Genomic DNA, 26326 nt, shown 5'->3' with positions numbered 1-26326 from the left:
TAAGAGGGCAAAGACTGGACTTTGTGTGCCTTCCATCTTGTGAAGAAATCTCCAAGGGCTTGATTAGAGCTTGCCTCCTGTTGTTTGAAGTCTCAGGGACAGCAAAGACTTCTCTCTTCCAGCACCTGGAGTCTCTGGAGAGACTCCTGCTCTGACAAGTGGTGCCCTATCCAGTTCCTGGGCCCTTGAAAGGAAAGCTGGTGGAAATCCAAGGAAATCGACTTCGGACGACTCCGGACCGACGCCACTGCCGAATCTGGTAACGCCACCCGCACCCGACGCCGTGACCCTCGCTGGAACGCGACGCTCTTTGCAGGCCCGATGCCGCTGCAGCCCCGCTGAAGTCCGCGACTCTGTGGAAGTCGCCGCATCACGTCGTGACCGACGCCGCTCGAAGTGCGTGGATTCAACGTTTCGCACAGACGCCGCGATCCCCGACTTCGCGCATCGGCTTGTTTTCACCCTTCACCAAAGGTACTGTACTTGGGGGTCTACACGACTCCGTGTCCGGCGCCGCTGGTGTCGGCTTGTTGGGAACGACTCCGTCACGACACCGTGTTAACATCTCATCGAAGCATTTATGTTTCTAAGCGCTATTTTTGAGTTTAATCTCTAAAAATTAATAACATGACTTGTGTATGTCGGATGTTTGTCGTTTTGGTCTTGTTTTGTTTAGTTAAATATTTCCTATTTTTCGAAACCGGTGTTGTGTCATTTTGTAGTGTTTTCATTAAGTTACTGTGTGTGTTGGTACAAATACTTTACACCTAGCGCTCTGAAGTTAAGCCTACTGCTCTGCCAAGCTACCAAGGGGGTAAGCAGGGGTTAGCTGAGGGTGATTCTCTTTTACCCTGACTAGAGTGAGGGTCCTTGCTTGAACAGGGGGTAACCTGACAGCCAACCAAAGACCCAATTTCTAACAATCTGCATCACGTTTTTTGAGAAATTAAGGTTCACACGTTAGTGATACATTGACTGTTAGTCAAGCATGAGTCCATGAGACCGCAAACAAAAAAAACATACAGCGTTCTGATGAGCCAAGAGAGACTTTTTTCCCCATCAGCCATCTCGGCCTCTCTGGACTTGTTGGGATCCTACGGGACTGAGTGATCTGAATGGCTGGCAGCAAAATCAACCGAAATGTTGGAGCTTCTAAGATCCGGTCAACTGTGCTCCTTGATGTAGCACTGACATCAATATTCACATTGTTCTTAATAGAAGCTTTTAGATTTTTCCATAAATTCAAAATTTCTGCCATTTCGGTTACTTTTTATTCCTTAAATGTTACACTTTTTTAACAATTGGTTTGGGGACTTCAGCAGTTTTATTTCGTTACTCTAATGTTTTTCCGTACTGCTGTTCATATACCGCATGTTACCGGGATATGCTCAGTATCCTCACAGACACCATTGTGTTTGCATCCATGTGGTAGATTATTTGAACCCAGAAACAGATCACTCTAGGACTTTCTTATCTATAATTTGAGCCTCAAACGTGTTATAGTGGGAGACCCATGCTGTAGGTAACATGGTACTAGAGGTCAGCCAGAACAATAGTTTAGAGGATTTTGGAACAGGCAAACATGGATGGTACGTGAGCAAGGGCAGGATGCAAAATGGCTCGAATATGGATATCAAAATGTCATCATCCGGCTTCTTACAGTTAGAGAACCATAAGGTTCAGAGTGGGAAGTCACAGTGACAGTCTGCAAGATTTTGGAACAGATAAATAAGACAATGGCTCACACATGAATCTTAACATTTGCTGAAGATTTATCAGCAGATGATAGGTAATGTGCAGATGAGCAGAATACATTGCATCAAAGACGAAATCAAATGACGCATAGACAGATATTTAAATCTCAATCCCTCAAGGACCTGGAGGAAGCAGCGAAAACTTTAAGGCAACAAACTCCAGTTGGCTGAGCAACAAACAACTAATGTAGAAAGACCGATCTTTGAATAGGACACTGGCAGTGATTAGTGGCTGATTGGAGGCACTCCAACGTGTGACTGTTTATCACACACCAGTCGCAAAAGTCTTAGGTGGAGCACAGAATATTTATTCAAAGGGACGAAATATAAATAAATGATTGCAGGAATAGTCCCTGTAAAACTGCAATGAAATACATACTTGAGTTGCACGCCTCTAATAGCGTATTCCACTCAACAGTAAGTAAAGTTCATGAATCGCACTTTCTGATCACAGAAGTATTTTACTAACAACCAATCATACGAAAAGACCTGCATTTGTTTTTACAGAGCAGGGCACATGCCCTCATTGTAAAGTCAAACCGCAACACCTGTATACCAAAAAGACAAAAAGTGCCACTTGTGCAAAAGCTTCTCTGTTCAGAATGTGGTCCCTGAACTTGTCTATCACTTAACTACTGTTCAAAGTTTTGAACAACTTAATGAGATTTACCTCGCGTTACAGACCTGCTGAATTTCCCATGTTTCCATCTAAGGACGGTGAATGGCATTTCACACCTAACTTTGGTTATGTGAGGTGACACAATTTAAAACCATGGTAAAACGAATTAAAGGCTACTGCTGAATACAATGGCTTGGTTTCTCCTATGTAACTAGTTTACACAAGTGTTTACGTGTTTTATGGGGTGTGCTATCATGAGTCCTAAAAATAATTATAGTTTTACCAAATTAATATATAAAATGAGTGCTTGCTCCTTTTCATTGTTACAATAAATATAGGGTTGGATAACTTAGCACATTTATTCCCCACCAACGTGTGCATATGTATGTTTTTCATTATCAAAATGTTTATAACACATCTGGAGGCTAATGGGGGGAAGAAACCTCGTCCTATGCTACTCAAAGAACGCCGAGTCAGAGATATGTCATATCTTTCTGCGAATTCTACTTCCTAACCTCATGATCTGTGTTCGACCACACTTGGCAGAAAGGATGTTTTTCTCCATTCATCAAACGCGCAGGAAGCCATAACCCTAAAGTACAATAGTGATCATGAAAGTTCGAAAAAAGGCGAAAAATATGGAAACTATTTGATAATACAAGCCTCATGCTGCTTTCCACAACGTCAGCCAACTGATGCCGTCTGCAATAAGTGCAGTATTTATTTCAAATCAAAATTCACCCACTCAGCACTCCATGCATTAGGAACGACTTTACATTGTCATTACAGCGATGTTTCATAGCTAAAACATATATGATATAAATTTCCTTTTCCTTAAAGTATCAATTGTTTATTAATGTACTACCTTGGTGGACACGATTTGGCATTGCAGATTTGGGTCATTGCTGGTGGACGCTTCGAGAAATCACATAGAGTTTCATTGACAGCTTTCTTACTTTCTGTGTGCAGGCACATTGCAATGGCGTCTTGTTTGCCTACATTTCAAAACATAGTAAATGTTGTGAATAAGGTAATGCACTTAATATTTTAAAGCAAAACATATACATGCTTCAAAGACATTGTTTTCGTGCATGCTGTAATGTTGGTAGTTGCCCTTATTTTTGGGATACAGTATATGCTTTTCGTCATCAAATTGTGGCCCAGAGCAACACAGAGATAGGCAGAAAATGGAGAAAGAAGGGGAAAAAGATAGGAAAACGGTGACAAAGGGAGAAAGTAGGGATAGAAAGGAACTTTCAACAGTGAGATAGAAGACCAGGAATGAAAGGGGCATGACATTAAATCAAGAGTAGCCTGCCTTAGTATTTGGTAAATCTTGTATTCAGAAGTGCTTGCTTTAAGGACAAAAGTGGCCTTTGTGCATTTTTTTGTGTGTTTTTAGATATCTGGTAACAAAGAATAAATAGTACATGACAAAAGCGAAAAAGTCACAACCAAAGATTGTGCCACATCATAAGTAAGGGAACATCTTATACATATCACCCACGCTGCATCTAATAGTTTGCTGCAGGGGTTTAGGTATATGGTTGGGGGAAATCAAGGCCAGCCAACAGAGTAGCGTCCTGGCAAACTAGGGATAGCATCTCTTTCGAGTGTTATCACAGTAGATTTATGGGAATAAAGAGTGGGAACCGTGTATGTGATGCTTACAACCTATATGGCGCCAAAAGCTGCAAGTGTGACTGATCACAAAAATACAAATACGCATGGAGAAGTGATGAAGATCTGTAGGGAGATATTTATTCTCAGGTGCCTGTGGTCTGCACGCCATATGCATTATATTCCCTATGGAACAGGTAGGTATGTAGTGGATCCCATATATCTCTTGGTCGGGATCATGGAGTAAGTAGCTCACTATACGTGTTCAATTGGTATTTGCAATAAATGAAATCTGACAGCCATTCCTTGAATTTAGGTGCTCTGCCCTGTCCCATCTGCATGCTATTCTGCGTTCCGCTAGGGGAAGACCTAGTGCCACAAAAGTTCTGTAACATTCTTTGACTTCTCCAGTGTGTCCTAGAAGGGCTAGGAGGGAGGTAAGTGTCAGGTGTTGGTCCACCATGTCAGTGAGTGCAGTCCCCCCAATATGCTTGTATGGAGCTGCAGGACCAGGACAGATGAAGGAAATCAGCTCCAGGTTGGCCACACCTGGCACAGCAATCATCTGGGTGGAGCCTATAGCAGTGCAGTCTAACAGAGATGTAATACACTTTATGTAGGAATTTACAGTGTGTAAAGCATATTCTGCTGCTCGAGGCAAGACACCCTGTTTGGTTACAGCAGTAGAGAGATTGTTCATCCGTAATAGATGGCCCATATCTATTTTCCATCTAGCTCGTGCCTGTCCTCCCGAGTAAGGCATCTCCAATTGAGCGGTTTGGTATAGGATAGAAACGAGGTGTCTCGGACTTTTGGACCCAAGCAAAGTGTGTAGAGTATTTAATGTGGGTGCTCTTGAGGAAATTCACGGGTGACAGGTATGATGTTATGTCGTAAATGAATGTACAAAAAAACTTTGAGTGGGGTTGCCGACAGTTTGCAAAAAAGTGTCTTCATCTACGAAGGAACAGTCATGATATAGGTCGCTCCAAGTGGAAATATCCAGACTATGAAGTAACTGTCTGCATATAGACTCATGTGTAATGGGCAGGAGTGGATGATAGGGAAGTGGGAAAAGGGGAAAGTACAATAATGATTTACCAAGTCTGTTGGGTAATTTGCTCCATGCCATGAATGTGCATGCCACGGTGGAATCCACCAGTCCAGTAGAGGTGGCTTGCAATCCCAGGTAGGATGCCAGGGGGAAGGGGTCGATATAACCTTTCTCTATCGCTAGGTGGGGTAGGTTTGTACCAGTGAATGACATAGTGTGCTTGGGCACAGTGATAGAATAGTTTCGTATCTGAGGCCTCTAATCCTCCTTTAGAGATTGGTAAGGTGAGTAACTCCACTGTTTGCGAGCCCACACTATCAACTGAGTCTTAAGTAGTTTGAAAAGGTGTCTCCCCAGTGATAGGGGAAAATTCAGGAATGGATATAAAGGTTTGGGTAGAATGATCATTTTCATTAGCGCAATGAGGTCTGCTAAGGATAGAGGTAATGAGATCCAACGTGTAATACTGTCAGTTATGAAGGATAGTGCAGTGCCATAGTTTGCCCTAATGATTTCTTCTCTATCCCTTGATACTGTCACTCTAAGCTAACAGAGTTCAGAGTTGCACCACTGCAGTGGGAAATCTGGAAGGAATTGCTGCTTGACTGGGGTGAGAGAGAACAGACTGGATTTTTCCGAATTGATTTGGATTCCCGAATTCGACAAACTTGCGGAGCACTCTGTTAAGACTAAACTGGGGTTCCCTCAGGTACAGAGTGATGTCATCTGCACATGGAGAGACAAGTATATTTCTAGAAGGATATCTGATAGCATATTCACAATGGCATTGTCGGAGTTTCACGGCTAGAGGATCCACTGCCAGAGTAAAAAGTAGTGGTGACAGTGGGCAGCCCCAAAGCGTACCCCTGGAGACAGAGACTGGGGCAGGTACTGAACCATTAATTTTAACTCATACAAGTGATTATGAATGGAGGAGCACGATCCATGTCAGAAAAGAGTGGGAGAACCCCATTTGATGAAGGATAGTCATTAAATAATCTCATTCAAGTGAATCAAATGCTTTGCTGGCTTCAAGGAACACCACCAACCTAGCGATATCAGGGTTGATATCTTGTAAGGGAGCAAATAGTGTGAGTAAGTTATGTGATGTGGACTGTCCTGGTATAAAGCCTGATTGGCCCGGCAGGACTAAGAATGGCATTAGGAGAGTGAGGCGATTATCCAGTATTTTACCTCAAATTTTAGATTCGCAAGTGTCAGGTGACTTCCCTGGTTGCAGTAGGCCAGTAATCATGCCTTCCATCAAGGATGGCGGGAGCAGGCCAGTCTGCTTTGCCTCTTGGTAAACAGATTTGAGAACCGGAAGCAGGTTATCTATATAAGCTTTACAAAAGGCTGCATTTAGACTGTCTGGGCCAGGGGCCCTGCCAGATTGCAGTTGCATGATGGCCTCTCTAATCTCATCTCCTTCAATGTAATCTGGCAGAAAGTGTTTGTGCATGTCACTCAACCAACAAAGTGCAACGTCATCTAGATAGGCATCTATATTGGAGGGCTGGCACATGTGAGTTTTGTAGAGGAGGATGTCAAATGTAGAAAAAAAAACCCACAAGATTTCTGAAGTGTTTCTGACCGGGGTTCTGATCTCATCTCTCACCTCAAGGATGTCATTAGAAGAGTAGGAATTCCTAGTCATGGTGGCAAGCACATGACCCGGGCACTAGCCCTCACCATACCCTCTGGCCTTAGCATATTTGTTACGGTATAGACATTCCCTCTCTGCAGTCTCTTGGAATTCAGACAGTGCCACTGATCTGTTTGGATATGGAGGGACTGACTGAATTTCCCCACCGAGCCTCTAGTTCTTTTAGGTCAGCTTCCAGCCTTGGTAGTCTAAGACGCAGAGAGCGCAAAACTCCACTGCTTTTAGCCAGACAGACACCCCGAATCATAACTCGAAAGCCTCCTATACTGTGCCAATGCCCCGAACTGAGTCAGTGTTTCTAGTGAAGAAGTCAACAATTTCCTGCCTAAGCTCTTCTCTAAACGAGGAGTCCAGGAGGGTGGGAGAGACTCTCCTTGCTGCATATGCTGGAACTGGGTTGGGGGCCACAACATCATCAGGACGGGCAAATGATCGAAATAAGTACGTGCCAGATGGACAACATTGTGTATCCATGTGCCTAGCCCCCTAGAGATAAGCCAGTAGTCCAGTCATGACCAGCCATTGTGCACTTCTGAGTAGAATGTGCCCTCTCTATTGGCAGGATGCAACATTCTCCCTGCATCTAGCAACCCATGCTCTTCCATAATATCCCAAATGTGGCATGCAGTGATGTTGTGGCAAGGGGAAATGGTGTGCCATCTGTCCAAACCTGAAGTTGGTGCTACACCTCCCTAAATAATGTGGAATGAGCCTATATCTGCAATCTGTTCCCATAGCTGATCAAAAAAGTGGGGTCATCTGCATTTGGGCCATAACAGTTGACTAATGTAATAGAGATCGAGGCTAGTCTGCCCCACATTGATGAATATCGTCCTTGAGTATCATTCAATGCTCCTTGCGGGACGTAAGGTACCCTTTTACGTATGAAGATAGCAATGTCTATGGAGTAGGGGGAGTACATGAAGAATTGCCTCTGGGAAGTCCATAGAGCAGCAAATGTAGAATTGGTGGAGTGTATAATGTGTGTCTCTTGGAGAACGACAATGTGAATGTTATACCTGTCTGGATATTACAGAATGTACAGACACCTATATAGGGTGCCCAGTCCTCTAACATCCACGTCAGTTATAAGTTATGTGGGTAGTGTTAATTGGTGCAGTTGAATTGGTAGGTGTCATCAATCAAATGATTGAGATTGAGTATGCAGTAGTGTCGGATATGGCCAGGTAGTATGAATGGAAAACAGTGCGGCATTGAATGATGTGATGTGATGTGCGCAAAACAACTCAGGAAACAGACCCTGCCACATCCGCCCCACCACTGTTGGCTCAATCCAGCCATGGATATACAAGCCACCCTAACAAACACAGAAATATTTGAAGGCATGGATTCAAACATGTGGAGCATCTGGTACAAAGAAGAAAAGAGGCGAAAGAAAAATTAAGAATAAGAGGTTAGGAAAAGTAAGATGACAAGGGTAAAGTAGAGTGTGAAGTAGAAGAATATGCCAGCTTCTAGGAAGGCTAAAGAAGGAGAAGAGTGTGACAGATAATATAAAGGTCTATTGAATGCAATAAGGGTATCCTGTGGGGACCTCCAGGGAGCCCGACAGGGTTTATCCTCGCAAGTACGAGGGTGTCCGGGGAGGGGAAAGTGGGCTGTCTCAGGCAACACAGCACAATTGTTTGAGAAAGTTATAGATGAGGAGCCAGAGTGGATGGATGTCTAGACGTGTGGATGAAGCCCAATCTAAGGTAGCTGAGAACAGTGAATGTGATGAACAGTAGCAGTGACGGGGGCAGTTCATCATCTCAGCAAGATCTGCTAGGTAGAACTCAACAACAAGGCAACTGTCGCAGTCAACTCCCGAGTTCAGCCAGGCTTCGACAACAGTGATAGCCAACTTGATAGGTTCGGAGGGGGCCTGCTTGGTTAGCCACATGCAGGATGATGTGGCTAGAAGTCAGCAGCCTTTGGCAGAGTCACAAATACATGATCCCTTTCCTGGGAAGAGATGTGGAGTCGGGCTGGATAAGGCACTGCATAGGGGATGGCTGTAATTCTCAACGTCTGTTTAATAGGCGCAATTTTCTTCCACACTTCCTGTACTGAGACCATGAAGTCAGGATAGATGCAGACTTCATTCCCCTCAAATTGTAATGATCGTTTCCCTCTCGCTAGGCAAAGGGAAACATCAGGATAGTTAAGTAAGGGAGCAATTATCGGTTTTGATTGAGCACCTAGTGGAGAACGTGCCAAAAGGGCACGGTGAGCTCGTTCTAAAATGAACATCTTAGAGAAGGGTTCCAAATAAAGTGGTGAGTAGACGTTCAACAAAATCATCCATTTTACCTATGTTGGTGGATTCCGGGACTCCTAGTATCTGCAGATTGTTTTGATGGTATCTGGCCTCCAAGTCTTCATTTTTTGCAGGGATGAGCTTTAGTATTTCCTTCATGTTTAGTAGTTATTCACCACGATTTGATACAGGGTCTTCCACTGTGGAGAGTCTTTGTTCTACTTCTGTCAGGCGATTATCTTGTTTCGCCAATTTATGCATAATGGAGTCCATGCATGTGCACATAATGTGAGTCTTGGTTTCTACTAAGGTGAGGCTATGTTGCATGGCAACGAGGAGCATCTTCATTTCCACCGTATTGATAGGGCCATCGGTGGGCGAGTGACTGTCTCCGACCTGATCAGCACACTCTTCTGGAACCAGAGTTGATTTCCTGGTTCAGACTGCAGTTTTGCCTGTTTGCCATCTGCCTTACCCATGATGACACTGTTCGACAGGGGAGTTCCTAGGGAGTCAGCAATGCGAATCTAGGTGAGTTAATGGCATCATCGAGGTATGATATGTGCAGTAGGGCAGTGCCGCAATATCCCTCCTCAATCTCACACCTGCTTTTTGCAGCTAGTATCAAGCCGTGGGAGGACCCAGGGGGCTGAAGTGTGGGGGCCCTGCCTGAAAGCACTGAGTCCAAAATGAGGCAAAAGTTTGCAGTATATTACATCTTAGAGCGACTGAGTCCCAACACACCCCCGCAGCATCAACGGGGGGAACGAGCAGACTCAGGCCATCTTGATGAAGCCAAAATCACTTGTTCTTTCACGCTTGAGGTGCCACCAAAAAAGAGTAGATGTGTGTGACAAGGCTTGTTGTTGGGGAAGTATACAAGAAGTGATCCAGTGAGCAGAGAATCGGTGTCCCGCTGAGTCAGGGGCATCTCCATTTCAGGGCTCCAAGTGCTGGGCATGTATTTATGATAGTGTGCTGGTGAAGCGCCCGGGTGTGGGAAATATAGGTTTCTAATCTCCCTTCCTGAGATAGCCAGGATCTGGATGGACAACCATAAAGCAGACAGAAATAGAAATATCCCTGCATGCGTGTGGTTTGAGCAGGGAAGGCACATGTGTGTGGGTAGGGACATGTATGTGGACAGTAGATTATGCTTCCTTAGTGTTCACTCATATGCACAGGTAGCGTGTGAAGAATAAGGGTGCACAGGCAGAGGCTGGGCCCCGCTGGGGGGACTGCACAGGCTCTGCTCCAAACAGTGGACACCAGAAAAGCAGGACCTGACCCAGCACAGTTCAGGACTGCAGTTGCGAGCCTTAGTCAGTTAGCACCATGTCTCGGCACCCCAGTCAGGGGGGAGAATAGTCTTCAAGTGGGAGCACCCCGCATGCCTGTGTAGGACAGTTGCCTTCAACACACCCGGCAGGCCACAAGGGCGTGAGCATGCATGCGGTCAGCCACTGGCAGCACCACTGGGTGACATGGTGCAGGCAGGACACTCAGTGGCACGTCCTGCCAGGAAAGCAGTCTAGCCCACACGGCATCCCAGTCACACAGTGTCACTCACCCCTGGCAGCCATTATATGTGGTAGGCAAGTTTAATTTCAGAGTGGCAAAGGTGGCTGCCTGTGATTGTCCGCTTCGCAAATGGTGCTGTTAGATGGCATGGAGAGCTATCCAGGGACAGGATGATAATGGATTTCTTCTCTGGAAGGCAGGATCCTCACATTAGTGCTGCCATCTTGCATCCCAGCTCTCTAGCGCCTCCCGGCCTCTGAGCATTTTTGTTCAACAAGCAAAGGCGGTTGGTTGTCAACTGCCCATTCAACAGTGTTATGCAAAGGACTTCACTTCACCATTGTTTTGCTTTGGGCTATTCCTACTTGTGCACTCTTGTGATGTGAGGAAGGCAGTTGAATATCATGGGGGGTGGACTGAGTTTTTCCTTTTAGTTTGAGGGTGTTATGTCAGTCATTCTTTAATGGACAGAAAGCAGTTCAGGTAGGAGCTGAAAACACAACTTTTCATAAAATGTTGCTGTTCGAACTGCCCCTAACTTTTTGCCTGCCTCCCTCCATTTTTCTGATCTCGTTTTTGTTGCTTTTAGGACTCTGCACACTTTAACACTGCTGATCAGTTCTGAAGTGCTCTCTCCCCTACACATGGTAACATTGGCTCCTACCCAATTGGCATATTTAATTTACCTGCACCTCCCTAGTAAAGTGCACTATATGTGCCCAGGGTCTGTAAATTATATGCTACAAGTGATTGTGCCACCCACATAAGTAACCCCTTAACCATGTCTCAGGCCAGCCATTGTAAGGCCTGTGTGTGCAGTTTCACTGCCACTTCAACTACTTGCTATGCCTTAAACCCTTAAAGACACGTAAGTCATCCCTAAGGTAGGGCCTAGGTAACCCATAGGGCAGGGTGCCATGTAGGTAAAAGGCAGGACATGTACATGTGTGGTTGGTAGTGTAAAACTCCAAAATTCATTTTACACTACTGTGAGGCCTGCTCCTTTCATATGCCAGCATTAGGGCTACCCTCATATACTGTTTGAGGGATAGATTCTGATCAGAAAGGGGTAATTTAGTATGGTCAAAATGGTAATAGAAAATCCTGCTTATTGGTGAGGCTGTGTTTTATGCTACTATTTTAGAAATGCCACTTATTTCTCTGCACTTAAAATCCATCTGTGCCTTACAGTCTGTCTCCAATCCACGTCTGGGCTGGTTGACAGCTCGCTTGTGCATTTCACCCCGACAACCACAAACACAGGATACTCAGTCACAGCTGCACTCATCTGCATACTGAATGGGTCTTCCTGGGCTGGAATGGTGGAGGGGCCTGACACTTACATTTGAAAGGATAGTGGCCTGCCCTCACACAATGGACTGCCAAACCCCCTACTGGGACCCTGGCAGACAGACCTGTACTGAAAGGGGATTTGTGCACTTCAAAACCACTCTTTGAAGTCTCCCCACTTCAAAGGCATCTTTGGGTATATAAACTGGGTCCCTGACCCCACCCACACAGACAACTCTGGAACTGAACCTGCAACCTGTCAAGAGGAACGGCCTGTCTGCCCAAATGACTCATCTGGACTGCTTTGCTGAGAAGGACTGCTGCCCTGCTGTTGCCCTGCTGCCATCTGACTTTGCTGAAAAGTGCTCTCCAAGAGCTTGGATTGAGCTTGCCTCCTGTTTTCTAAGTCTCAGGGCCAAAATGACTCCATCTCTTCCAGAAACTCCTTATGCACCAAAAATCGGCACACAGCCTGCCGGAAACAACGCACAGCTGTTTTGCTACTGAGAAATTGCCATACAGACAGAGCCAGAATGACACAGCTCAACTTCCCGATTAAAAAATCGATGCAACATCTGCCTAGTGGACCGAAATTTGGCACACAGCCTACCGGATCGATGCACAGCCGAACTAAAATGACACAGCCCCACTTCCCAAGTGAAGAATCGATGCAGCACCTGCCTTGCGGCAGGAAATTCGGCATACAGCCTACCGGATCGACACATAGCCGAACTGAAATGACACAGCCCGACTTCCCGAGTAAAGAATCGACACAGCATCTGCTGTGCGACAGAAAAATAAACGCATCATCTACCGGATCGCTGCAACGCCTGTGACTTCTTCCTGCATGCCCAGGATTTCCCTGAATTGTCCCTGGGCGTCAAAAATATCCCCGCATTGCAGTGAGGAACCAAGACTGCTCACTGGAAATCGACGCAAAGCCCCTTGCAGTGTGGAAAGAAATGATGCATTGTCTGTGCCGCACCAAAAATTCCGACGCACACCCTATTTTTCCATGCATCTTCTCCTCTGCCGTCTTGATGCGTGTTATTTTCTAAGCAAACCAGGTACTTTGTGCAAACAAGAGACAACTGTTAAATTCTAAGATTTAAGACTCTTTTTAATCCTGTAAAAGTGATATCTCAACTTGTGCTTATGGAATCTTTATAATTTTGACCTTAATTTAAACAGATAAATATCCTATATTTTTCTAAACTTGTGTGGAATACGTTTGTGGTGTTTTCACTGTGTTACTCTATGATTTATTGCACAAATACTTTACACATTGCCTTCTCAGTTAAGCCTGACTGCTCAGTGCCAAGCCACCAGAGGGTGAGGACAGTATAATTTGGATTGTGTGTGACTTACCCTGAATAGGATTGTGGTTCCTTTTTGGACAAAGGTGTATATCTCTGCCAACTAGAGACCCCATTTCTAACATTGGTGATCAGCAGTGAATATAGGACTTGTGTTTATGCAGTTACATACATTAGCCAGGGAGCAGTGGCTCAAGTCACGGCCTGACCGCAGAGAAAAGGAGGGAGGAGAGAGAGTTTCAACTGCAATTAACAAGGTGAAACATGGAGGCAGAGGAGAGGAAGGCTGCGAGAGAAGCCAAACAAGCTGAGGCTGAAAGCACCTTGGCTGACAAGAAACTACTTCTGGCTCATGAACTGAGTCTCAAAGAGCTGGACCTCAAATCTAGGCAGTCTAAGTCCAGCAGTGATGGTGGCAGCATACATACAGGACCCCCAGGAGACAAAAAGATTTGTATACCCAGAGATGTGGTGCCAATTTATGTGGCAGGAGATGACATGACAAATGGTTTGATGCCTATGAAGTTGCACTAAGGACTTATGGGTTCCTGAAGAGCAATGGGGACGGGATAGTGGAAATATGTACCAGAAATTGGGAGGGACAAACTCCTCACATTAGAACCCATTCATGAAAGCCATTTCAATTGCCAAGTTTGGACTGACCACTGAAAAGTAGCGCCAGAAATTCAGGGATAGTACCAAACTTTCCCACCAAACTTGGGTAGACTTTTATGATTCTTCTAGCAAGCCACTGAATGGATGATTGCGGGCAGTAAAGTAAATGATTATTTGGGGTTATATAATTTGATCCTGAGAGAGCATATGCTCAGTATTTGCTTTACAGAGTTGCGGCAGCACCTGACTGACAGTAAGCTGACTGATCCCAGGAAGCTTGCTGAGGAGGCGGACCACTGGGCTAGCACCAGTGTGTCCAAAAAGGACACTCTGAAGAAAGAGGGGTTAGAAAAACTTAAAATAAGGAGTTCTCAAAAGGCCCCCAAAATAGTTCCCAATGGAATAGTGGTAACCAGTCCCAGTCTGATTCTAAAAAGAAAGGGTCTGTGGACCATAAGACAGGGAGGTTTGTACCCCTTTTTGAAGATTGCTATAAGTATGGCCACTCTAAGGGCGACTCCAAGTGTCCCAAGAAAGCACAGCCCCCCACTGGAGGGCAGGCACCTGGGTTGGCTTTTGTAGCGTTCGGGGAGAAGGTAGTCCCAGTAAGCTTTGGGGAACAGAAATAGGTAACCCTAGTGTCCCTGGAAAGTTGGTGCCAAAAGCCCACATGCCTGCAAATACTTCCAAGTATAGGCAGTGGTTCACCATCAATGGGCAATGGGTGGAAGCTCTGCATGTCACGGGAGCCAGCATGACTACTGTCAGGGGTCAGCTGGTGTCAACAGAGTACGTCCTCCCGAACACAGTCCACCAAGTCATAGTTGCTGACAATTGTGAGAGCCACCTACCGGTAGCTCTGGTTCCCTTTTAGTGGGGGGGGTGTCTCTGGTACACTAAAAATAGCTGTGAGTCCTGCCATGCCTGTGGATTGTCTGTAAGACAACAACCTTGAGCAAACTACCTGGAAAGAGGTTGAGCTAAGGTCTCACTTGGAAATGTTGGGATTGCCTGGCTGGGTCTGCATGACCACAAGGTACATGGCTGCCCGGGAGGGGTGTCAAGGGCATCTGGAGCTTGGAAGAATGGCCCAGATAGCTGCCAAGGAAAGGGGCAAGGGGCGTGGGAAACTGGTCCCAGAAGTTCTAGCAGTGGTTGACGGGGTCCCGTAGAAGGAGGACCCTGAGCCAACTGGGGAGGGCATTGCTGTCCTAGGTGACCTGCCTGAGCTTGCTGGCTGGCAAGCTGAGGGTGGGCCCACCAGGGAAGAACTCTGCAAGACACAGAAAACGTGCCCCATTCTTGAGGGTTTGAGGCAACAGGCCTCAGCTCAAGCAGCAGGTGAAGCCTCTGGTGGTGACCTCATATATTGGGAGAATAATCTCCTCTACGGTGAGCCTAAGGTGCCAGAGGTTGGGGCAGCATGTGTGCTGGTGGTCACCCAGTGTTACCGAGCCTTCCTACTGGGCCTGGGTCACAACATTCCCGTGGCAGGACATTTAGGGCAAGACAAGACCTTTGCCAGGCTTGTCATCCACTTTTATTGGCTCCCAATGCGAACTGCCTCAAATGCTTTCTGTAGGTTCCGCCCCACCTGCCAGGCCAATGGGAAGTCAGGCAAAAGGCTTGAGGCCCCCCTGATCCTACTCCCCATCATTGGCATCCCATTTGAAAGGGTGTGCATCAATGTCATTGGTTCATTGGACCCCAAAACTGCCCTAGGCAACAGGTTTATCCTGGTTTTGGTGGACCATGCCACCCGCTACCCAGAGGCAATCCCTCTGAGGACGGTGACTGCACCGGTGGTGACCGGAATTCTGATGGTGATATTTACCGGTACGGGATTCCTAAAGGAGATTGTTTCTGACAGAGGCACAAACTCCATGTCTACATACATGAAGTCCATGTGGGATGCGTGTGGGGTTACCTATAAGTCCACCACCCCCTATCATCTTCAATCCAATGGTCTTGTGGAGAGATTCAACAAGACCTTGAAAGGCATGATCACAGGCTTCTCTGAGGCCATGGGTGTAAGTGGGACTTCCTCTTACCATGCCTTCTCTTTGCTTAGAGAGAGGTGCCCCAGAAGGGGGTAGTGTTCAGTCCCTTTCAGCTTCTCTATGGGTACCCTCTCAGGGGACTCTTAAGCATTGCAAAAGAGGGGTGGGAGAAAGCTCCTAAGGCACCCCCTCAGGATGAGGTCTGCTACATATTGGCCCTCCGCAACCAAATGCAACGCATCTGTGAAAAGACCAAGAGCAACCTTGAGGCCAGTAAAGAGGTCATAAAACACTGGCAGGACCAGAAGGCCACTTCGGGTGGAGTTTCAGACTGGAGACAAGGTTTGGGTAATGGAGCCAGTAGAGCCTACAGCTCTCCAGGACCGCTGGACTGGCCCATTTAAAATCAAGAAGCATAAAGGGGAGGCCACTTACTTAGTGGACCTCCAGTCCCCTAGGAAGCCCCTAAGGGTGCTCCATGTGAACTGACTAAAGCCTCATTTTGAGAGAACTGAGGTCAACATGCTTCTGGTGACAGATGAGGGTGTGGAGAAGTAGAATGAACCTCTCCCTGACCTCCTCTCTACCAAGCAAGGTGAAGGGTCAGTGGAGGGTGTCAATCTCTCTGACTCCCTGACCCTGGTCCAGCGAGGGGACTGCTACCAGTTACTGGAGCAGTTCTCCTCCCTGTTTTCCCTCATCCCAGGACTTACACACTTGTGTGTTCATGACATTGACACAGGAGACAGTCCCCCTGTAAAAAACAAAAATTACAGGTTGTCAGACAGGGTGAAGGCCTGCATCAAGGAGGAAGTTGCCAAGATGCTGGCTCTTAGGGTAATTGAGAAGTCCCTGGTCCAGCCCTGTGGTGCTGGTTTCCAAGGCTGCGGCACCCAGTGCTAAGCTAGATCTTAGGTTCTGCGTGGACTACCGGGGTCTCAATCCTGTCATAAAGACAGATGCTCCCCCCATCCACCGAGCTGATGGGCTCATAGACAGGCTAGGTGCTGCCAAACTCATCAGTACTTTTGATCTCACATCAGGGTACTGCCAGATCACCTTGACTGAGGGGACTAAAGAGAGATCTGCTTTTTCTACTCCTTAGGGACATTACCAGTTCAGAGTGATGCCCTTTGGATTAAAAAATGCCTCTGCTACCTTCCAACGTTTGGTTAATGGGGTCCTAGCTGGCAAGGATACTTTCTGCCCTGCCTACCTAGATGACATTGCCATCTACAGTTCCAGCTGGGAGAAACACTGACTTCACCTCCAAGAGGTGCACAAGGCCATGCAACAGGCAGGCCTGACAATCAAGGCCAGTAAGTGCCAGATTGGGCAGGGTTCCGTGGTGTACTTGGGACACCTAGTAGGTGGTAGCAAGGTGCAGCCCCTCCAGGCCAAGATTGAGGCAATCACGGCCTGGCAACCACCTAGAACGCAAACAGAAGTGAGAGCCTTTTTAGGCCTCACTGGGTACTACCGTAGGTTTGTGAAGGGTCATGGCTCCATAGTGACCCCCTTGACACAACTAACATCCAAAGAGAAACCTAGGTTGGTGAATTGGACAGAGGCTTATCAGAAAGCCTTTGACTCTCAAAAGGGGGCACCCATGCTCAGGGCCCCTGACTACTCCAAGCAGTTCATCGTGAAGACAGATGTTTCAGAGCATGGCATAGGGACGGTTCTAGCACAGCTGAATGAGGATGGCCTAGACCAACCAGTAGCCTTTATTAGCAGAAGGCTATTACCACGGGAACAGTGGAGTGCCATAGAAGAAAAGCATTTGCTGTTTTCTGGGCACTGAACAAGCTGAGACCCTACCTGTTTGGGACTCACTTCCGGGTTCAGACAGACCACAGGCCCCTCAGATGGCTCATGCAGATGAGGGGAAAAAATTGAAAACTCTTGAGGTGGTTCATCTCCCTACAGGGAATGGACTTTATGGCAGAGCATTGCCCAAGGACCGACCACACCAATGCTAATGGTCTCTTCAGATTCTTCCACTTTAGTGAAGAGAGCTCCCAAGGGGTTAAGTAGCTCTCCCCACTTTCAGCTGGGGGAGACATATTAGACCTGATAGCCTTAGAGAGGTCTTCCCCCAATTTGTTGCCTGCGTCCCTCAATTTTTTTGATCTCGTATTTGCTGGTTCTAGGTCTCTGCATACTTTACCACCGCTGACCAGTGCTAAAATGCTTGTGCTCTCTCCACTAAGTATGGTAACATTGGCTCCTATCCAATGGGTATATTTAATTTACTAGGTTTCTAGTAAAATGCACTTATTGTGCCCAGAGCCTGTAAGTTAAATGCTACTAGTGAGCCTACAGCACTGATGGTTCCACCCACATCAGTAGCCCCTTAACCATGTCGCAGGCCTGTCTCAGGTGTGCTTAAAAAATCCTGAAAGCCTCAGATACATTTTTGTGCTTCATGAAAATTGGGTCCGATTAATACGTTTTTGCACTGATCAAATCTCAGCCGTGCATGTTTTCGTAAGTATCCTATAGTACAGTGTGATCTCTAAAACATCCTTGCAGGCTGTTTCTATGAATTAGGGTTCAGTGCAACCTTTTGCAACAAACCTTGCACGGTAGTAAGCAGAAAAAGATACTGATATAAGTGATACGTAAAGCTCTACTATTTCACCTGTCTTAATGAAACATCAATCATCACTATGAAACTAAAAAAGTATTAAAATAAATGTAAATGAAATAAGTACCTCCTTGGCATGTTGCAGAACAGGGCGTAAAACCAATATATTCCCAATCGTAAATCACATTATGTTCCTCTTGGTAGCCTGGCGAGCCCAGTATGATTGGTACAGATTCTCCATCACATGAACGTAGGTGGCAGCTTTTTTTCGTTGGAGGCTTGTCATCCTCACATTCTTCATCTGGAAGCTCCATTTCAGTTTGAGTGAAAGTCAAAAGAATGCGACATTTAACTTCCCGTACCTGGAAGCCAGGGCCACACGATGTGCTGCAAGAAGACCAGGAATCTGGGATAAACCTGAAAGGAATCCAGAATAAGATACTTATGTTATACAAAATGATTTAAGGACATAGAACACTAGGGCTTTTCAGCATATAAAAGCATCTAAACATCAACTTCATCAAGGTAAAGGCAGCAGTGGGCTGAGAAAGCGCTTACTAGCTGGCAAAACCTTACTGATATGAGCCTACACCTGTTAATGCAAGATGGTGGGCAAGTGAGTGTGGCCACATTTGAATGGTTTCTCACTGCACTGGTCTGAATGCTGGATAAGCAGTGTGGTTTAATGAAGTGTGCTCAGGGGTCACCAAAGTGTTTTCTGAAACCCTTGATCATAAGTGGGTGTCCTAACAGATGACTGCATCCTTCTGCCCATGCTGGAACCACAGTCAGCAGTGTTGTTTCTGCCCAACAGTTGTTATTCTTTGGGTAATCATGCATTGTATAAAACCAATAAATAAAATAAATAAATAAGTGGACTGCTAAGCAACATGGGACACAAGTGACTGGATGAGGTGCTCATTTCTACTGCCCACCCATCACACATTACCATCCAGTGAATATTTAAAATATCGTATGCGTAGGCAGCAAGCAATACTTCTGCACCAAAGCCCAGTATGTTCATTAGTTTGCATTTTATAGACCTTTAAACATATTTATGTATATATGAATTGTCATCACTAGACTTACATGTACCTAATTTTGAATCTGTTCAGAAATTGCAATAGTACAAATCTAGTATTTCTCAATACAAAACGAAACACAAATGCAATAATAATGAGTCTTGCCAACCAAAAATGCTGTAGCAGAATAATTTGTTCAAAGCAAGAGATGTCTTGAACACTCCAACTTGCAGATGTGCTGATGTTGCAAAAAGTGCAAGAAATTATTGAGCCTAGGTTTTCCCCTTCAAAGCAGAGACACTTCACCACCTCCTAATGACATTGCCACTCATGATCTGCTAGGTGTCAGTGGTTGAGTTGGTCTGCCCGGGCACACAAAGAGCCTGTCAGGTGTTTTACCACCAGGAATATCCCTTGGTGATTCAGTCATTAGGGCCTTACTGTACCCCGCCCTGTTTGCTGCAGTACCACATAGTGGTGGTGTTGTCTAAGAGCATCCGTAATAGCCTCCCTATGATGGATGGATGGATGTCTTCATCTCCAGAAGGCTGATAAAGAGTTGGGCCTCTACCGGAGACCAGAGGGATTTGATCTTTACTTCAGCTCTGGCTGAAGGGAGAAGGGTCTGCCAAGACCAACTTGCTGTCCACTAACCACCTCTGCAGTTCTTTTGCAGTCTCCTCTGAAACCTGAACATGGTCGGAGAGGTCCCCTTGATGTTGGGACCACTGAGACTTCAGATCCCACTGCAGAGCCTACGTATGCCACTTTGGCTGTTCAACCAGCAGGATGCAAAATCCATTGATACCAGGGGCCTCAGAGTCATTCTCTCTGAAACCCAGGAACGAGACTGAAAGACTGGGATCATGGCCTGAATGTCCTGGACTCGGTTCTGCAGAGGAAAGGCATGAAACTGAGCCATGTCTAGAATAGTTCAGATAAAGGGAAGCTTCTGAGAAGGGGTCAGGTGTGACTTCGGCATCTTGATAGTACATCCCAAGGATGACAGAAAGTTTGTCTTAGTGTGGAGGTGGTTGAAGACTGCCTGGGGTGAGCTGGCCTTCAACAACCAAACGTTGAGGTAGGAAAAGAACGGCACCCCTGACCGACGAAGGTTTGGTGCCACCACTGCCATCACTTTTTTGCACTCTCGAGGGTGCTAGTGAGACCAAAGGAGTGCACAGCAAACTTTAAATTCTCCAAACCAACCAAAAACTACATGAGGAGTGATGGGCTGGCAGGACAGGTGTATGGAAATAGGTGTTCTGCTGCCATGATTCACTGTCCAGGATCGAGGGCAGACAAGCCCAAAGCCTGGGTGAGTATCCTGAATTTCTCTTTCCGGGTGAAGGCGTTGAGAGGGGCCAGGTCTAGAACAGGATTAAGGCCTCCATCCTTCTTGGGCACCAGAAAGTAGAGGAAATAAAAACCACAGCCTGTGTTTGGCACTGGCACCCTCTTGACAGCCTTTATGGCAAAAGAGATTGTACTTTATGCAGAAAAAATGAGAGATGGTCCTCTGTCATTTGTCTGGGGACACTGTGAAAGGTGCAGCATTGAAGAGCAAAAGGGGAAGCATGTCCCGTGCGGATGATCAACAGGACCCACCTGTCTGATGTTCTACCTTGCCAACCTAAGAACAATCGTTGGATGCTGCTTCCCACTGGGTGGCTGTGCGATTCTAAGGATACACTAAAATGGTTTAGCAGGTGAGCCTGCAGGGGTGCAGTAGACTAGGCAGCCCATTGACCTTGGCCGCAGGGGTGGTGAGCCCCCCAGCCTCGGCCATGAAACTGCTGGGTTCCTTGATAAGGATAGACAGGCTGGCGGTATGGGAATGCTCGACCAGATTCATGAAAGGAGAAGTAAGTTTGGTGCATTTGGTGTGGTAAGCCGAGAGAGCGAAGAGGACCTCTGCTCTCTTTAAATTACTTTAATTACTATATAGCTGAATCAGCCTTGTCCCCAAATAAGTGAGTCCCATTGAAGGGCGTGTCAATAAGGGAGGAATGGACATTGCCTGAGAAGCCAGTTGATCACAGCCACAAATGGCAGCTAATGAGAACATTGGTGCCAATAGCTCACAAGTTCACAATGAGCCATGAACTTGGCAGCATCACAACTGTCCTGGATGGACTGAGCAAGGACAGGTCAGAACTCTTAGGGAGATCTTGAGCCACTGAGTCCCAAGTGGCATGGCAAGAGCATCGCAGAAGGCATCTGGCATTTACTGATTGTACAGCCAGGCTGGTGTAAGAAATAAGTGTATTCCCAAATGTTTCCAACCTCGAAGATTCAATATTGGAGGGAATAGTAGGAAAGTTGTTGGGGTTAGACCTGCTCGTGGATGCTAGCACCACTAAAGATTTGGGAGAAGAGTGCTGAGAGAGGAATGCAAGGTCACCTGGGTCAGGGAGATAGAATCTCGCAATGTGACCGTTGACTGGAGAGCTGGAGCAAGGTTTGGCCCAAGCCCCCAGTAAGGTATCAGTTAGTGGCTCAATAATTGGCAAAAGGGGCTCAGAAGACATCTGCCCTTGTTGAGGAACATCTGTCAACAAGTTAATCTTGACCTCCACAGTGGATAGCTGGAGGTCAAGGAGTTTGTCCGCCCTGCGAATTACTATGACATAGGAAGTAAATTCCACTCTGGCTGGTCCAGGGACTTAGATTATCTCAGGGGAGGTATGGAGAGCACTAGCCTCTCCAAGTCATCATATCAATTGTCATCTTGATAGAGCTTAGCAAACTTATCCCCTGCATCATGATCAATGTCCATGCCTAAACGAGAGTGCAGGGTGTGTTGTCTCCTTTGTGGAGACAGCAGATCAAGTGGTGGAAGCGATGCTACAACTGTTGTCAGGCGCACTTTTATTCAAGGTCGCAGTGGCACTGACTCAGAGTCGTACAACGGAAATTTCCTCAACTGGTGTCAATAGATTCGGCAGTGGCATCAAGGACCTAGGGACTTTTGTGGAATGTGGCTCCAGAGGCAGGGTCCGGACTACATCCAGAGATGTTGTGAAGGGTTCGGGGTGTCTTGCTGGTGTTGAAGGTTAACACGTCAGCAGTAGTCCATAGTGAAAGGCCTCTCAGCTCGAGCATGGCTGCACGGATCTCTTCAATCTGTTGAGGAGTAGCAGATGGGTTTGGAAACTTGGGTTGTGTCAGAACCACTTGAGGGATCTTATCCAAAGTCTGGTGAGTGCAGGAGTGATATTGAGAGCTATGGCAGGACAAGCCCTGCTTTGAATTCTTGTGTTTCTTGTTGGACTTACCAGATGATGTGGATCATGATGGAGACCGGCCTCAGAAGTGGCTTTGGTGAGCCCTGGAGTTGGAAGTGAATCTGGACTGAAACTTGGACTTGGACCACGACTTAGGTTGATTAGTCTTGTTGTGAATGGTGATGCTTTTCCCTGGTGATCTGAGATGGCCTTTGGGTTCATTGTAGTTCTGACTCAACCACAGACACCACAGGCATACTTTTTTCTTAAAAAACTATTTGTTTGCAATTTTCATGGTTAAGAAACAACAATAACAAATGCAAGTACCAGGACACAGAGGATTGCAGCTTCATACTACAATGCTATACAGAGTTAGAACCAACGGTTTGAATAGAGATCAGGGTGCCCAGCTCAACAATGGCCTAAGGTCCTGGAATGGACTTTTAGATCATTCTAATACATCATGGAAGAGTCCCACCCACTTGCATCATATCCCTCTGTGTTTCTCAAGGAAACCGTGGCTTTTACAGACCGAAGCCTCCACCAATGTACAATGGTCCATTCCATGTAGTCATTCTGTCAACGTGGGGTAGTCTGTGGAGCGCCAGTATTTAGCAATGTCCCCTTTTGCTACTATGCAGCTGATATTGTATACCATATTGTCTCCATTTGTGCCATCCTCCCCCCTCGATGTATTTCAATAGCGTAGCTCAGGATGGTGTGGAGGCTGGTGTAAATTCTGGTCCAATGCATAAAAACACATTGGGCAGTCCCAAATCATGCCATTGTCGTGTGGCAGTGGGTACATTCAGCAGTTTGGGATCTATGCATTTTGTGGAGATTCTCTGGTGTGTATTAAATCTAGTGAAAGTATCAGAATTGTACCAGGTCTGGAGGAAATGGCCTGTGTCCTGGATGCTATTTCGGCATCTCACTAGTCTTCCACATCAATCTCCCACCGCTCCCTCAGTGTTGCAAGAGGATCTAGGATGTTAACCACCAGTGTTTTGTATAACCTGGATATCCCTTTTCTCTTGATTTTCTCAAGCATCAGGTGGGTCCTGAGTGGGTTATGGTCTGGGATGGAGCTAAGGGCCTTCCGGTGTTCTCCAGGGCATTGAGTAAGTAGAGGAACCTGACAAATTGCGATCAGTCGAGGTCAAATTTAGTCCAGAGGTCAGCATACATGTGTGATGTGGTCCAGACATTCCTCAATGTAGTTATCCCAATTTTGTTCCATGCCTCAAATCCTGGTGGGCACACAATTGAGGGCAGCCAGTCCCCCGCCCTCAGGGGGGCACCAGCATGGGCCACCTCATCCACTTAATGTGTTGTAGAGATTTGAGCCAGCAGTCATCTATTGGTTTTGTGGCTGAGGGAAGGTCTATCAGTGACCTGGCCCTGTACACGGGGTGCCAACACCCCATGTTTTTCAATTTCTCTAAGCTCTAGCTGGATCATTGGGTCATCACGGTCCATGTAGAACCAGTCATTGATGGAAACCACAGGCACACTTGATGGGGATCAGTCACAGGGATTTGCTTGTCAATTTTATTTTTAGTATTTCATCCACATTTACTCCAATCTACACCACTTGAGCACCCTCACTATAGACTTGCTATGGCGAATCAAATCAAACGATCTCCGGCTAAGAGCCCCCTTGCATGCAGAATGGGCATTGCAGCGCTGGCCCAATGAGGAGTTGCCTGATGATGAAGCATTCCCCTATGTTTGGTGGGTGAGGGCACTTGCTCTTGAAACTTTACACTCCACAGAATGTATCTCCTTGGAGACACACCAGAGGTTTTTCACCTAAAGGTATTATTAGAAACACCATACTACTTCTGAATAAGGTATTCACTGTATGTTAGTGGAGCTGTCAGCAACATGGCTTTGGACGTTGGAGTTTACACCTCTGTGTGAGGCCAGACTCCCTTCATTCACAGACATACATCCAACCCTTTTCCATTCGTCACAGGGGAGGACTGGAATCTAGCATGTGTATTTTGGAGCCTTGTACACAGGAATGGTGTTAGAAATGGGGTCTTTGGTTGGCAGTCAGGTTACCCCCTGTCCAACAAGGACCCTCAATCCAGTCAGGGGAAGTCACACACAATCCAAATTATCCTGTGCCCACCCTCTGGTAGCATGCCACTGAGCAGTCAGGCTTAACTTAAAAGGCAATGTGTAAAATATTTGTGCAATAAATCATACAATACCACCATATAGCATCACAAAAATACACCACACAGTGTTTAGAAAAATATATAATATTTATATGGATAAATGCAGGTCAAAACGATCAAAGATGCAATAAGTAAATGTAGAGATATCACTGAAAAGTAATATAAAATGTCTTAAGTCTTTTACCAGCAAACAAAACCTCTTTCAAGCACAAAGTACTTGGTTTGTGTGAAAAATCTCCGTAAAGAACCGCAGTGGAGGAGAAGCGTGGAAACAAAGGGGTGTGCGTTGATTTCTCGGGCCGCACACAGTGCTGCGTCATTTAGTTTCCAGGCACGGATGGCTGTGCGTCGATTTCTGGCGCTCAGTCGTAGATCCTCTTCAGGTTGTGGGGTTTTCAGACGCCCCGGGGACGGTGCATGGATTTCCTACGCTGGCAGGGTGAAGTCACAGGAGCTGTGTCAATCCGGTGGGCATTGCGTCTGATTTTCTACTGCACGGCAGGTGCTGCATCGATTCCTCTCTGGAAGTCGGGCTGCATCATTCCCGCTCAGCTATGCGTCAATCCAGTGGGCCGTGCGTTGAATTTCCGGGCGCTATGCTGGCGCTGCGTCGATCTTCTCCTTGCAAAGTCGGGCTGCTTCGTTACGGTTCGGCATGTGGTAAAATTTTCACTGCGGTGCAGGCTGTGCACTGTTTCTGGCAGACTGTGCGTCGGATCTCACCGCACAATGAGTCCATTTTGAAGAGATAAAGCCTTTTTGGTCCTGAAACTTCAGGGAATAGGAGGCAAGCTCTATCCAAGCCCTTGGAGAGCACTTCTTCACCTCAGCCAGAGAACAGCAAGGCAGCAGGGCAACAGCAAGGCCACAGTCCTTCAGAGAAAGCAGTCAGGTGAGTCCTTTGGGCAGCCAGGCAGTTCTTCTTGGCAGGATGCAGGTTCTGGTTACAAGTTTCTTCTCCAGGAAGTGTCTGCGTTGGTAGGAGCGGAGGCCCTGTTTATGTACCCAAATGTGCCTTTGAAGTCGGGGAGACTTCAAAGAGTGGCTTAGAAGTGCACCAGGTCCCCTTTCAGTTCAATCCTGTCTGCCAGGGCCCCGGTGGGCTATGTGGTAGTCCTTTATGTGAGAGCAGGCCCTCCACCCTCCCAGCCCAGGAAGACCCAATCAAAATGCAGATGTATGCAAGTGAGGCTGAGTATCCTGTGTTTGGGATGTGTCTGAGTGAATGCACAAGGAGCTGTCAACTAAACACAGCCAGACGTGGACTGTAAGGCACAGAAATATTTAAGTGCAGAGAAATGCTCACTTCCTAAAAGTGGCATTTCTAAAATAGTGATATTAAATCCAACTTCACCAGTCAGCAGGATTTAATGTCACCATTCTGGCCATACTAAATATGACCTTCCTACTCCTTTCAGATCAGCAGCTACCACTCAAACAATGTATGAGGGCAGCCCCAATGTTAGCCTATGAAGGGAGCAGGCCTCACAGCAGTGTAAAAATGAATTTAGGAGTTTTACACTACTAGGACATGTAAACTACATAGGTACATGTCCTGCCTTTTGCCTACCCAGCACCCTCCCATG

General features: G+C 46.5%; 1 protein-coding gene across 2 annotated transcripts in view; it reads right to left on the bottom strand.

Annotated features, from left to right (window-relative positions):
* The window catches only part of ADAMTSL3 (ADAMTS like 3), a 2197206-nt gene that overhangs the window by 489735 nt on the left and 1681145 nt on the right, over positions 1-26326 (bottom strand). For both annotated transcript variants that reach the window (XM_069222572.1, XM_069222573.1), the window contains exons 16-17: positions 18433-18722; positions 3239-3368 (exon numbers count right to left, since the gene is read on the bottom strand). In XM_069222572.1, coding sequence (XP_069078673.1) covers positions 3239-3368; positions 18433-18722 — 420 coding nt within the window. The remainder of the gene's footprint in view (positions 1-3238; positions 3369-18432; positions 18723-26326) is intronic.

The sequence above is a fragment of the Pleurodeles waltl genome, chromosome 3_1 (genome assembly GCF_031143425.1).
Source record: "Pleurodeles waltl isolate 20211129_DDA chromosome 3_1, aPleWal1.hap1.20221129, whole genome shotgun sequence".
Taxonomy (NCBI): domain Eukaryota; kingdom Metazoa; phylum Chordata; class Amphibia; order Caudata; family Salamandridae; genus Pleurodeles; species Pleurodeles waltl.
Note: the sequence above shows the minus strand (reverse complement) of the source record. Positions and strands in the feature narration are given on the sequence as shown.